Here is a 13,675-nt window from a genome sequence, read left to right on the forward strand (position 1 = left end):
GAAGCTTGTCAGCCTCTTCGCCCTGGTGTAATGCGTAGTGCTCCTCGTTGTACTCAGTACAGCACTAAAAAGGGAACCTCCAACCGTAGTGCACCCCTTTCTCCTGAAGTCATTTTGTCAGCGGTCTACATTTCCTTCTTTGATCGAGAGTGTATGAGGAGAGATCATGGAAGATTTTAACAGAGGCAACCTCCCACACCACAGTGCCCACTTCCTGAGCCTTCTGTAATATTTCTTCTTTTTTACTGTAGTAGTAGCACTTTGTCACCACAGAGGGAGGTCCTTCTCCAACCCAGCACCTCTTTGAACCCTGCCAAACCATATTCCTCTCTCATGCGTCTGGCCCACAGGTTTGTGCAACACACTTCTCAATAGATGCTCAAAATCCTGAGGTGTTTCCGTGTCCTTGCTAGGGAGCCCCCATATTCTCAGGTTCATTCCCCTCTCCCTATTTTCAATATCGTCCATCTTGCTCCTGGCTTCCCTTTCCTTGAGTTCCAACTCCGTGTGGCTTGCCTCTACTCTGACCTCTGCAATGTCTGCTGAGGGTTGACCATGCTCCAGTGCTTCCACTCTATCTACCACTTGTGTGATATGGTCCATGAGAGCACCCATCGACACCGGGCACTCTGCTCAAAACACCTTCAACTCCATTAATACTGCATGGATATCTTGCTGTATGCCTCCCAGGGCCTCTAGGCCCTATGTACCGTCATTGGCCTTCTCCATCCCTCATCCCCGTGGGTTACATGTCTCAGGATTTCCTGCCTCCTCCCTGGTCAAGAATACCCGGCACTCCCAGTGCTGATACTGTCACTAGGCCCCCTGTCCCTGTGGAACCCCCTTGTATTTAGAGTCCTCTTCTCCCTAGTTTTCCTCTGGGTGGTGCTCTGCCTCAAATGCTATTATTGGGTTCCTGCTCTGGGCTACGTGATCATCCAAATGGGCTTGTAGATTACAGCATTGGAGTGGCAGTCCACTGTGTTGCCTCCCTTCCAGCAGGGCCCCCTTCCACACTCAATGCCCCCAGGGTGTGCACTCCACCAACTGTCGCACTAGCCTGGGGGAGGGGGGGCTCGTTTTCTCCAAGTGTGTGGTACATTACAGTGTCTAAGCGTCATGGTGGGACCTAGCCCTCTCCACTTCTGGAGTATCAGGGTGGGGAACCTTTATCCCTGGAGCTTCCAACTGCAAACATCAGGTGCCAGTGCCACTCCCCGCAGGTCCTGGTGTGTTAGGCTGGGAGCCTTCACCACAGCAGCACAATACCCTTTGGGCTCCTCCGCGGCCTCTCACCATGTGTCGCAGCAGCAGATGCGGTCTGCAAGGACCAGGGCCCACTGGAGGCCGCCGTCACCAGCCCTCTCCAGTGGTGCCTCCTTTTCTTGCCAAGCTCAGGCAGCCTGGCTCACGCTGCTGCCACTTCACTGCTTTCTTATCTTGCAGGCTGACGGTAGATTTCATAGGTCACCTCATTGCGTCAACGGAACACTGTGCCTCTGCTTTGTGGGAAAACTCACTTCTCAGGTTCCGATCTGTATGGAGCCAAACTCTGCCCTCCGCTGCAGATCGGCCCACAAGCACACAGACCAAATTGGTCCGCGCTGGTAGGGCTAGGCTTCGCTGTCATCCCTCCACTACTACTCCCTGCGAAGGTACCGGTCTCCCAGTCTCTTTGAACCGCTCCCAGTGTATTTTCAGAGCTCGCCTTGGGTAGATAACCTCTTGTAACTGTGGGTGGACGCGGGGCTCTGTGCTCAGGTGGCCATTCTGCTCTGCACCCCCCAGTGGTCTCAGTTTGTATAATTCTTAGTTTTTCTTGTCAAGCATCACCCCACACAGATACCCATTTTCCTCTTGTGAAAGTTTTGTGGCAAAGCAAGATGTCCACTGGACTTTAAGGAAACTGTTACTAAACTCTTTTTGCATTTCTTCGTTCGAATGGATTTTTTTCTTATGGAAACTATCCAGGTTTGGTATGTCCTTAGCCGGGATATTAGTGGCACCTTCATCACATTTAAGTTTCTCTCTTGGATGTTCTTTTAGCAAGAATGGAAGGAAGTAAGCAAAGGGCTCCAAATAACTCTATTGTATGCTATTCAGTAACTCATATCGATCTATATGTAGAAAGACAGGAATATAAAACACTATTACCTTAATGTCTGACTCTTCACTCTCGCCCTCTTGGGATTCTTGAGATAATTCCGAGTATGACATTGGGCTTGCTTGCCGACTCATCACTGCAGAGAAAAGACATTAGGATATGTTAACAATTGGCTTCCTAGAGAAGCGTGCAGCAAGTGCATTAATCAGCAGAAATCTTATTCAGTTATTGGACAGTTTATCTCCCACAACATAAGGCATGTATGCAACTTATTTTATTCAACTAGCCGTGCAATTTCATGAGCATATTCCTTACATGAGGCATGTCTGTAATCAAGGGCATCAGATGGGTGCAAACACAACTCAAAAGCATAAATAGGATTAACACACAAAACAAGATTGTGATTTATTTAAATCACAGTACAATTAGGGAACACACAATGCAAAAAGCACATTTACCTAATGCTTTCACACTGTACAAGAACACGTTTTATATGTTCTACTTTGCAGGCCATTGGGATGGCAATACAATCTCCTGAAGTATAGAAATCCTGAAGACATGTTTCTCTTTTCAGCATATTAGCCTAGACCAGCAAACATTTTATAATTTGCCAGCATTCTAAACAAGTTTAAAGGATTTTATTTCAGTAGGGAAATTGCTCAACGTAAGAAGCATGCAGCATCTTGATGTTGTCAATGATGGCTCCCTTTAACAAAAATCAAAGTGTTAATGCCACTAGTAGGCGTCAAATAATGTAACGAATAAATAAACGAATATTAAATGCTAAATATATGTTTTTACTGGTCATTGTTACCATCGGGGGTATTGTCGTAGCATGCAGTCCACACCTCTCATAACTAGTATATAAATACATAATCTAAGCATGATGAGAACAAGAGGAGGGGAGAGAAGAACCTGGGCTTTTCAGGAATGCCCTCTGCAAGGATTGCTTCACTTTCCTCTCCTATGATAGTGGACCATATTCCCGTTTTCAGTGTTTTATTATTTTCTCTTTCTTTTCGCAAAATTTTCCTAAGTCACCCTCTCCCTTGGTTGACTGTTGACAATGGTTGTTTGTTATGAACTGAACTGTGCATGTGCACCAAAACTGCTGACTATGAGGCACTTTACTGTCTGAAGTAGCTGGGACAAGGCCGTTGGACTAAGGCCAGTGGATCACAACGCCGGATCAGAAAATTAGCCATTCGTAGAAGCTGTATACCATCACAGGGGTAGAGATCCTATGCCCCTAGCCTGAGGGGGTGAGACTGAAAGTACATAAAGTAACTGCAAATGTACCTGAAGTATATTTCCAAATGTCATTCATTAACATAGATAGGGAAGACTTTGTTTAAGGTGATAGTCGGGATAAACGTGCCAGAAGGCCTAGCCTGGTTGTTCTTGATGGTTCGATGCCTGTGTGGTTGATGCTCTTCAAAGCGGACCAGTCTGGACAGCGGTTCGGATCAATTAGGAGGGAATGGGTTAATAGACAAGGTTCTGTCAGTTTCACAGGCAAGCAAACTAATAAATCACCTTTTGTTTCTATCATTACAGAAAATGAGAATGTGAGTGATTACTCCAACAGTTGGTGCCATGACTTGGTTCTTTCGCGCAACAAAGATGAATCTCCATACTTGTGAACAACCTCCTCTGAAATGTCCCCTGTGCACAAATAGTCCTGGTTAAAAACTCCAACAGGTAATGGGGAGGATAACGCCTGTAAGTGGGGCATTTGCAGGAGCCTCTCAGGGGAGCCGACGGTTTTATCATGATGGGTGAACGGGAGGATTGGCTTGGGGGCTTATGCGAATATGGGGTGGCAGTTATAGGTTGGCTATTTCATTGTAGTGCTTCTTTTTGCCTGTTCCATCACTGTGGTATTGACGGCCAAAGGGTTCCCCAATGTTAGGTTGGAACTGCAACAGTTCATTGAGGAGATGCCCACTGTTATACAGTGCCACATTCCTGCTTGTGCTGACATGAACCAGTTTACGAGGGTCGTAATGATGCCTGAGGTTGCGCAGTGGCTAACTCAGCATTCTTCCTTGCAGGCGGTGGAACCCGGTACTGGAAACACCCTGGGGCAAGCTAAAGATGGATGGATTTCTGTGATTCCAGCAATCTGCCCTAAAGAAACAGATTGGGCAAAGTCAGGTAACTGCAAGAAGAACAAAGGTGAATCACCTGCAGAATATTTAGTCCGACTGAAGGTAATTGTCACTCTGTACTCACTAACCAGACATGACTGCACAGGAAGCCAAAACAAATTCCTTTGTGTCTGATCTACTACCTAAGATTCAGGCACAATTGAAAACAGTGTGCATTGGGTAAAAGAATAAGCCCTTATCAGAAGTAGTGACGGTTGTAAATCATTGTGTGGTGTGTCAGGAACAGCAAATGCAAAGCATTGAGAGTAAGCTATTGCGTTGACAATTGCAGAGCCTACAGTGACAGGCTTCCCAACAGAGGGGGCTTTAGATGGGGTTTTGGAGGTAGAGGGTGGAACAGGAGAAGAGGAACACCACATCCAGGGCAAGCTGGGCAGAAAGGGTATATGGGACAACAAGATTTGCAGGGTAAATTGGGGCATCTGGGTTCACTGGACCACAGACAGACCTGTTCGCGTGTAACTAGCTGTAGAATTCGGCCCTTTCTTACATTTCATGCTGCAAAGCTTTTGGTCTCTTCTCTAATCTTTTCTCGACTTTTCTACTATTCTGTTCTGCTTTTTGGCCTTCCTCTTTCTCAACTAGACCTCTTAAATCAATTCATCACTCCTCTATCCGTTCGCTTTGCTTATTATCTTATTGTGATTCCATTTCTACTTCACTTAACACTCTTGGCTGGCTTTCTTTTCATTCTCAGTTGAAATTCAACTTCCTTTGTTTAGTATTCAAATCTTTACACGGTCTTGCGCCCGATTATCTTGCTTCTCTTCTTTCATTTTACTCCCCATCTCGTTCTCTCCGTTCTGCTGGACTCTTTTTACTTACTGTTCCATGTGCCCCTTGTGCACAATCTTGTTTTCGATCCTTCCAGTTGTTGGCTCCTCTCCACTGGAATCTCCTTCATTTTTCTCTTTGATCTATTACATCTTACTATTTCGCTTTTCTCTACAAACTTATCTACTTCAGTCTCCTGCCTGATTCCTACTGGCTATTGTGAACATTATTGTTTATACTGATTTTATGTACTGTTGATGTTCTTTTGTGCAGCATTTTGAAAATAAAGCACTATATAAATATAAATAAAATACAAATACAAACACAAAATAATTACTGCAAACAGCTTGGTCATTGGAAGAACAAGTGCCATTACAGATCACAGTGACCCTTTTTCCAAAAAAGCCATCAACATGTTTCTGTGTAGAGTACTCCCATAGGGGGATGTGAGGGGTCAGTAATGCGAGGTGGACAACGGCTTGTAGTTTTCTCAAAATATGACATTTTATGAAAGTAAATATTTTCAAACAAAGCATTGCTTGCCCTACTCTACCGAGGGATATCCTACCTAGTCTACAGGCTAAGGGAACACTCTCTAGCATGGGTAAGCTGGAACTCAATCTAAACAACAAAACATACAAAAGAAATCATATAGCAACACAATGCAATAAACAATATTAAACAATATCTGAATGGCTTTCACCTGTCCTGGGCAAGATCCCTTCCCCAGACTTTAAAGTCTACTTAAAAACGTTCAAAGGAGAAGAAAAATCTTGAACCAATTATTGTCAACTCCAAATCAAAGCAAAAGTTCATCAAAACAAATCCACTGGTAATACTTCTTTGTTCCCGGATGAAAAGATCCTCTTCCTATTTCCAGAAAAGAAAATAGCACCAATGGTAATCCTGGTTCTGATGATATTTTGTCTCTTCTTAAAGGTAATTTGTCACAGAAGGTGTAATATGTCCTCAATGACAATAATACACAATTCTTTAGAACCTCTTCAATTACACTTGACATTTGGTTAGGACTTCTTCAGTACATTTGGTACATTTGTCAAGATGCTTCACTTTTTACTGTTGCTTCCCTTTCAACAACCACTCCTCTACTATTATTACTATGAGAACAGTCACCATTGTCCCACAGTACTTTGCTACTTCAAACCACTTCAATGTGACATCTGCTGACAACTTAGCATACCACCACATTTCAAGTACTACTACCACTGCTTCATACCTTTGAGTTATTAGGCACAATCTGACAAGACACTTAGACCTCTTCAGGTAGGCAAGGCACTCTTTCTTTTAATGACCTTCTAAAAAGGGGAAGCCTCTTTGCCTCTTCCGTCGATCTGACTGCCACCAGAACAACCTGCTTCTGCCCACACAACTTACTTCTCTCTATCTTCAGTAGTCTCTAGCACCACATGTTGAAATGTACTTCTGCTTGTTCTTCATAAGCATTTAACTCCCCTTCCCCAGCTTTACTCATACCTTTTCTGCCCAACTAATTACCCAGAAGCCATAGTGCCACTCAGCTCCAGGTAACAATGCCACACTTGTATCTTAGGCCACTTGACTGTTGACAGCTTCACAATGTACGTGGATAGCTCTTTAGCTCTTACTAAGACTGGTTTCACTATGAAAACGGGTTGCCTCCTGGCGTGGGTACTGCTTCTTGTTCTCTTCAGTATTTTAGACTCTTTACTTCTTGAAATTAGAAAGAATGTCAATTTTGGATACAGTATATGATTCAGTCTTTTGAGTGAAAACACAATTGGGCACACGCAACCACTTTTTAAAGTAGATTTGCAAGTTTAAAGTTGTGAATAGAATTTGAATTCCTGTGTAATGTTAAAGTTTACAACTTTGACTTCCTTTGGGAAACACATTGGGAACATGCGACCTTCCATAAATGTAGTTTTCACTCTGGGTTACTCGTAACTGGTCTAATGTCAATGTTAGGTTTTTGGAAATGGTCTAGAAAGCGTTCCTTCTTGTCAATTAAGGACACACGACCACTCTGCCAGTCATAAAAGAGCTCAACAATGGATTTATTTGCCTTTTGCTTCTCATGTGAGTGTTAAGACTTTTAGAATAAGCCTGAGTGCTACAATTCCATTGTAAACCAAACTTCAAGTATGTCGATCAGCTTTTACTTGCTTTAAACAGAACGCAAGTTATTTAGGAGCTGGCTACAGTTACCGCCAATTCTCGCAAAGTGTATCTGAATGCTGCGCTTCACTCACTAGCTTAAGGGACACTGCAATTGCGGGTCTGCTTCCCCTACTTCCCCGACCCCTGCTACTACTTCTGGCTCACTTCAGACCCAGGCCCTTCTCCAACACGGTGGTCTCCAGTCCGGCCACTTCAAATGGGAGTTCCTTTTCCTCCAGAGACCCTTCCTCCAGAGACCCTCAGCTTGCCTTTTGCTTCTGGCCTTGGTCTCCTGCATGGTCATGGCTCTGCAATCACAGCAATTCGGCTCTCCACGTTCCTGCGTCGCTTCTGTGCTCCCACTCCTTGTGGCTTGCCAGCCTCGTGCTTCTCCTGAACTACTATTACGGCCAGCCTTCCAACTCCCATTCCAGCTCCTTCTATTCCTGCTTTCCTGCTGGTGCCTTTTATGCCTCACAGGTTTGGCAACAGGCTTCAGGTGCAGGCTGGTAGCCTTAATTGTGTGACTACTACAATGGCTACTGCGCTTAACTGCCTGACTACTACATCTACATGCCTCTTCAGTCCTCTTTCCCATCTCAGTACATCTAGGATTCTGGGACACATAGTTCTTTCCAACAAAGTTATGTTTTTCTACTTCTGAATTACTTGTAAGGGTAGATTTAATTCCCTTAAGGTTTTTAACAGAGGGGTTGTGCAATTTAGCTTTTCCAGAGGAAGATGGCCAAGGCAAAAAAACATTTCCATAATACTTTGCATTTCACCCTTGGGATTGAGAAGGGTATTTAGTTTGGGATACCATAAAGGATCTTTCTTTTGGTATAGTGTGCTTTGATGTTATAACCTTAGAGTTCACAACCTTATATTAAAATGGCAATAGGCCAAAACCTCTTTAGGTGCATTGGGAAGAATCTTCCTGTCAGAGGAAAAATACTGTGTCTCATTCCACGGAATCTCCTCACTACCCTGGGCCTGGTCTCCTCCCAGGTGATCCTCCTGCAGTACACCACCCCCAGGGTTGGGATTGGGGAAGCATCTGCCTTCCCCTGGCCACCTGGGAGGAGACTTTACATAGGGGTTCAGTGAGGGATTTGTAGGCTTCTTCCCAGGGGTTGGCCCCTTGCCCAACATGAACATGAACATGAAGGTATCCCCCCACACCTACCAAAACCCTAGTACACCGTCTTCCTTTGATCCCTCAGAGTGATCAGAACCTGATCTGACCAAATTTATGGGCGAAGTCCTGGTGAAGGCTCTGGTGCCAAAGACCAGGAGAAATCTTTATGTGCAATGTGAACTAGAGTGAAAATCCATGCCTTGCTTATTGAACACTGGTGCTCATAGGCTGAGTACGCCTAGATAGTTTACCCAAATGCCCTTAGATACAGTGAGAGCAGTAGGAATCTCAAATGTTGCAGTAATGCATCGTCACAGAGCAACTCGATTCACATGCCTTTCTCATCAGTCCTTCAGCCCCTGTTAACCTGTTAGGTAGAGAGTTATTGTGTAAGCACTGGTGCACCTTATACTGCACCGCAGATGGGGTGTTCCTGAGCATTCCCACAGCAATGCCGAGGATGTTCTAGCCACCCTTCAGGTAGCCCCAGAGGAAGAATCACCAGGAGTGGGCATAGGATTTGGAGGAATTAATTAATTCTATATCAGCATCCTTATGGCCAGTGCACGTGAATGAGGATGGTTATATACACAATGATGAACCTGTAAAGATTACCCTTTTGAAGATCTGACCCCTATTCCTTAGTACCGGCTGAAACTGTGAGTTACCCGAGGGTATCTCACATAGCGAACCTCAAGAAACCTGTATTCAGGTGGCTAACGAGGGGCTGATCTGCTCAGATCCCAACTCAAGGGGTGAAAGAGCGAGAAAGACTCACTGAGATGGGGAAGCCCAGGGTTGTACTCAGGGGAATAACCCAAGGGAGACGCGGTATGGTTCCAGAGAGGAAGGAGAGGAGGGCGAGCTCCCTGAACCCTTTATAGGCTGTATTACATCTGCCTCCCTTCCTCCCATTAGATCTCTCCTGTCTAAACCCGAAGTCCCCTCCATATCGAGTAAATACCCTAGGAGCATGAACCCCAGTAGACCAGAAAACCACATCTCAGAGAAACCCTGTTTTCCCTTCTACCTGACTACTCCCAACCATTCTTTTTCTCATCCCTCTGAACATTATTTTCCACACTCCCAACCTGCTCAAATAAAACACTACCGCTCCCACGACCCCCCCTGTTCATTCCACGATCCTAGCTATTCCCGTTTGCCTCACAAACCCTCCTACTCATTTCAAAACCCCTCTAATATGAGGGTTGTAATCCCATATAGCACTGTTTCCCCATCCTACCCCATAGAACAATCTAACACTCTAACACCCCCCTTTCCGACCCAAACACCTTTTTGCCCCATGAAAGACAACAGACTCAGAGCTGTTTACCTGACATGTCCTGACACAAGGGTCAGGCAGAGTCAGGCAATTAACCAGAATCACACACACCTGACAACCATTTACTTTCCCCACAGGGATAAAAGGTGGAGTAAGAGAGCACAGTACGAGTGAGGCAGACAGCACAATGAGACAGCTATCCAGACCCGGCAGTTCAAAAGGAGGAGAAAGGTGGCAAATATCGAGAAGCTGACAAAGAGTGACTCAGACCCATGAAACGTTTCGTAAAAAGGGAATTGTAAGGCTGTGGACAATAGCCCAAGTATCTTGCGGCAGATGTTATGTTACTTGGCATTTACATAGCGCTCTATATATCATTGGTATGACCTTAAAGCGCTGGTTGGTTGAATGCCCTCGGGAACCGTAGTTCTGGTCAGTAGAGAGAGTTAGTGTCGTAGGGTACGTGGTTGCACGAGATGTGTGCAGCTGATGTAATTGCCGGATGGTAGCTGTATTCTATTGTTAGGTGTGGTGCCAAAGAGATCAGTTGGATGTGTGCAGTCTGGTGGGTGGACACCCAGACTGGGCTCTGGCTGCGTTAGGCCTGAAGGACGCATATGTGAGCAACTAGGCCAGAATGTGCTCAGCTAGCTGCGTTTTATTAGGATGATGAGGTATTCATGTGGTCGTATTCGTATGTGGACAGCTAGGCCGAATTAATCAGGGGTATAGCTGTGTTCTAGTTGAATGATGGTGTATAGTAGAGAGTAAGCGCAGCGATGTGATAGGATGGTTATCTTTAAGGCGCTCGAGACCAGGCACGTGAACAGGATGGCAGGGAACAGAGCGACACATGTACACGGACACAGAGACAGAGGGCTGTGCTTACAGTGACCGGGGGAGGGGAATACGGATACATAGCAACAGCATGAGGAACAGTAAAGCAGGCTACACAGTGATACACGTGTGGGGAATGATAACATTTATATTCGCATTTCTATCCAGATGAGATTCAGGCTAATGTTCATAGCTCCGTAGCTTCATAGTGCGGTATTGCTAACATTCACAATCTAGTATGGGTCTGGCGTCAGCTAATGTTCACAATTCTAACGGAGTGTGGCATTGCTAACATTCACAATCCTATCTATAAGCGACACAGGCTACTGTCTGCAAATCTAACCAAGTGCAGCATTGCCAACAATCACAATCCCATCTAGATGCGATGCAGGACAATGTCCATAACTCTTCCCCAGTGTAGCATTGCTAACAATCACAATCCTATCCAGGTGACCGCAGTTCCGAACAAGTGTGGCATTGCTAACACTCACATTGTTGTCTGTGTTTGGCCAATGTTCACAATTCTAACGAAGTGTGGCATTGCTAACCATCACAATCCTATATAGATGCGACGCAGGCTAGTTTTCTGAATTCCAAGTATTTGAGGCATTGCTAACATTCACACTCCCGTCTGTGTCTGGCGCAGGCTAACATTCACAATTCTAACGAAGTGGGGCATTGCTAACAGCAACAGTCCTAAGTGCAGGGTTGCCAGGAGGCAGTGCAGGTGTGCAGCTGGGAGGGCAAGGATCTGGGCTCGTGGTTCAGAGGGTAGCCAGGTAACCAGTGCAGTATCAGACAGGAGATCAGCAGGGGAGCGAAAGAGAGAAGGCAGAAGCAAAGAGGAAGGCCTTGAGGTGCTTCTGGAACTGAAGATGGTTCTACTCGAGTTTCAGAGAGGCATGGAGGCTGTTCCAGATGTCAATGGTACATTGAGCGTGACTACGCCGATAAGCCAGAATAAGGGCAGATAAAGGGAAACTCCTGCTACCGTTGTACCAGCCTTGACTCCAGATCCAAGGAAAGCCAATCGGTTCACCACAGCCGATGAGTCGAAGGGAGAACCAATAAGAACTGGGCTGTGTTGAATGGAAGTCGCAAATTGGCATATGGGGAAGAGTTCAAAGAACTGTAACAGTGTTAAGGGAAGACCAGCTCCAGATGGAACCAGCACTGCATGGGTGCTGACTCGAGAAACCCTGGTCGATCCCATGTTGATTACGACTACAGATACCAGAAGGCTGTGGGAAAGCCGCCAAGGCAGGTCAAAATGGTCATACAGGAGGTCAAGCAAAATCCCGGTACAATCGAAAGTCTTTGCCCGACAAACTGTTGAGAAAGCAAGGCAAGTGAATCCTGCATCAAGAGAAAGCAAGGGAAGTGAAACCCGCAATTATTGAAAGCAAAGGGAAGTGAAAAGTGGAAAGGCTGGTAAGGAGGGATGTCGATAAAGAGGGGAAAAGTCTAAAGTCACAAGAAACAGTGTGCTGACAAATGTGAACCCGGCAGAGGGATGTCCATGGTGAACTGTTTATAAAGACAATAAGATTTGTGAATGCTGGACGAGCCATAGTGAACACGGCGGATGGAGGCTGAAAGCAAAGAAGGGTAAGCGTCCGGAAGAGGGAGAACCGGGGGTGAAGAATCATCACCCCTAGCATAAGTCAAAGAGAACTTTGTGGTGAATGTTCGAGAAGGATCGATGCCCGGAAGAAGGGGGGTGTAAGAGTGAAGAAGTCTCACCATAAAATACAACAAAAAAGGAATTTTTGGTGTTTAAAGAGTTGAACATATCAGGCCCTCGGAAACCAGTGAGCTAAATACCAGAGGCCCAGATAGTGCTAAGGATGGTTTGTGGATCTGAGCCAGTGTTATGGACTTGATGGTCGTGCAGAGTATGAATACCTCCGTCCCCAAGTACCACACAGACAACACCAGAAATACTGCCTGTGCGGTCTTTGAGGCCACAAGTGTTGTAGTCCGTTGGGCCTGGATTCAGGAACAGCCAGAAGAACCCCTTGAAAGCTGTAAGGCAATGGATTGTGAGGTTATGTACAGAGCAGGAGGCATAAACACAAGAACACAGGTAACTTGACACTGCTTACCCCTGTGTACTTGAAAGGTCGCCCACAGACGTGAGGAAGAACTGTACCCCGGGGCAGTAGCTGGATGAGATCAGGGGTATAGACAGGCAAACACCTAGCGTGGGGCCTGAGGCCAAGTTCCAAGATAAAGAGACGTGATCCGTAGAGTATCCGGGGACGATACCGTGGTCAGGCAACAGGAGGTCTAAAATCCGAAACAGTAATAAGGGTGCAGGCAGAGCAATCCGTGGAGCAAAGCGTAGTCAGGTAACAGGAGGTCCAAAGTTCGAACAGTAGAAGGGTGAGGCAGAGCAATCCATGGAGCAAAGCGTAGTCAGGCAACAGGAGGTCGAAGTCCAAAACAGAATGAGGGAGCAGGCAAAACAGTCTGTGGAGCAAAGCGTGGTCGAGGAAACAATCTGTAATTCAAAACCGTAGAACTAATCGTCACGTAACCCAGGAGGAAAACAGCTGTGAAGCAACACTCCTTGTTTCCGGACGCCTTTAACCAATGGCAGAAGTCACGTGATGCGTGACACGGAAGCGTTGCTGCGTGATGGAAAATCACGTGATCCGTGATGCGCGGGTCTCTGTGGGTAGCGCAAGGCACTATGATGAAACGGAATCCTCCAGTTCAGCTGCCAAGAACGGGAGGGGCGATAGACGCCAGGTCTGCCATGCTGCAATCTACCATGATGGGCGAGGCGGCGCAAGGAAGTACGTGAGCCAGGGTGCGTGTGTGGGGTAGTGGGAGGGACAGAGGCCAAGGGCGGGGAAAGAGCACCTGTAGGGGGTGCACTTGGTGCAGGAGACGTGACAGAGTCCCCCCTCAATGGGCCACAACCCCGTGGGCAGGCAGGGCGGTCCCTATGAAAACGAGTAACAAGAACTGGGGCATGGACATCACGGGAGGAAACCCAAGAGCGGTCCTCAGGACCGTAACCCACCCAGTCCACGAGATACTGAAGGCGACCCCTGTGAAAGCGGGAACCCATGATAGCACTGACCTCGAAGACATCCGGGGAGGACACTGAGGCAGGTGCGGGCAGAGCACTGACACGGGTAGGAGCAAGGCAGGGCTTGAGGAGAGAGGTATGGAACACCGGATGGATCCGCCAAGCAGGAGGA

The 13,675-nt window shown here is 46.4% G+C and overlaps 1 protein-coding gene and 1 long non-coding RNA gene across 2 annotated transcripts in view; one reads left to right on the top strand and one right to left on the bottom strand.

Annotated features, from left to right (window-relative positions):
* Positions 1–13,675, bottom strand: part of CFAP61 (cilia and flagella associated protein 61) — a 2,971,729-nt gene that overhangs the window by 2,154,508 nt on the left and 803,546 nt on the right. The window contains exon 9 of the mRNA XM_069608074.1: positions 2,155–2,240. Coding sequence (XP_069464175.1) covers positions 2,155–2,240 — 86 coding nt within the window. The remainder of the gene's footprint in view (positions 1–2,154; positions 2,241–13,675) is intronic.
* Positions 1–13,675, top strand: part of LOC138467814 (uncharacterized) — a 213,852-nt gene that overhangs the window by 141,561 nt on the left and 58,616 nt on the right. The window contains exons 2-3 of the long non-coding RNA XR_011268148.1: positions 3,662–3,805; positions 4,159–4,261. This is a non-coding gene — a long non-coding RNA (uncharacterized lncRNA). The remainder of the gene's footprint in view (positions 1–3,661; positions 3,806–4,158; positions 4,262–13,675) is intronic.

The sequence above is a fragment of the Ambystoma mexicanum genome, chromosome 4q, assembly GCF_040938575.1.
Source record: "Ambystoma mexicanum isolate Mex_15411 chromosome 4q, UKY_AmexF1_1, whole genome shotgun sequence".
NCBI classification, from domain to species: domain Eukaryota; kingdom Metazoa; phylum Chordata; class Amphibia; order Caudata; family Ambystomatidae; genus Ambystoma; species Ambystoma mexicanum.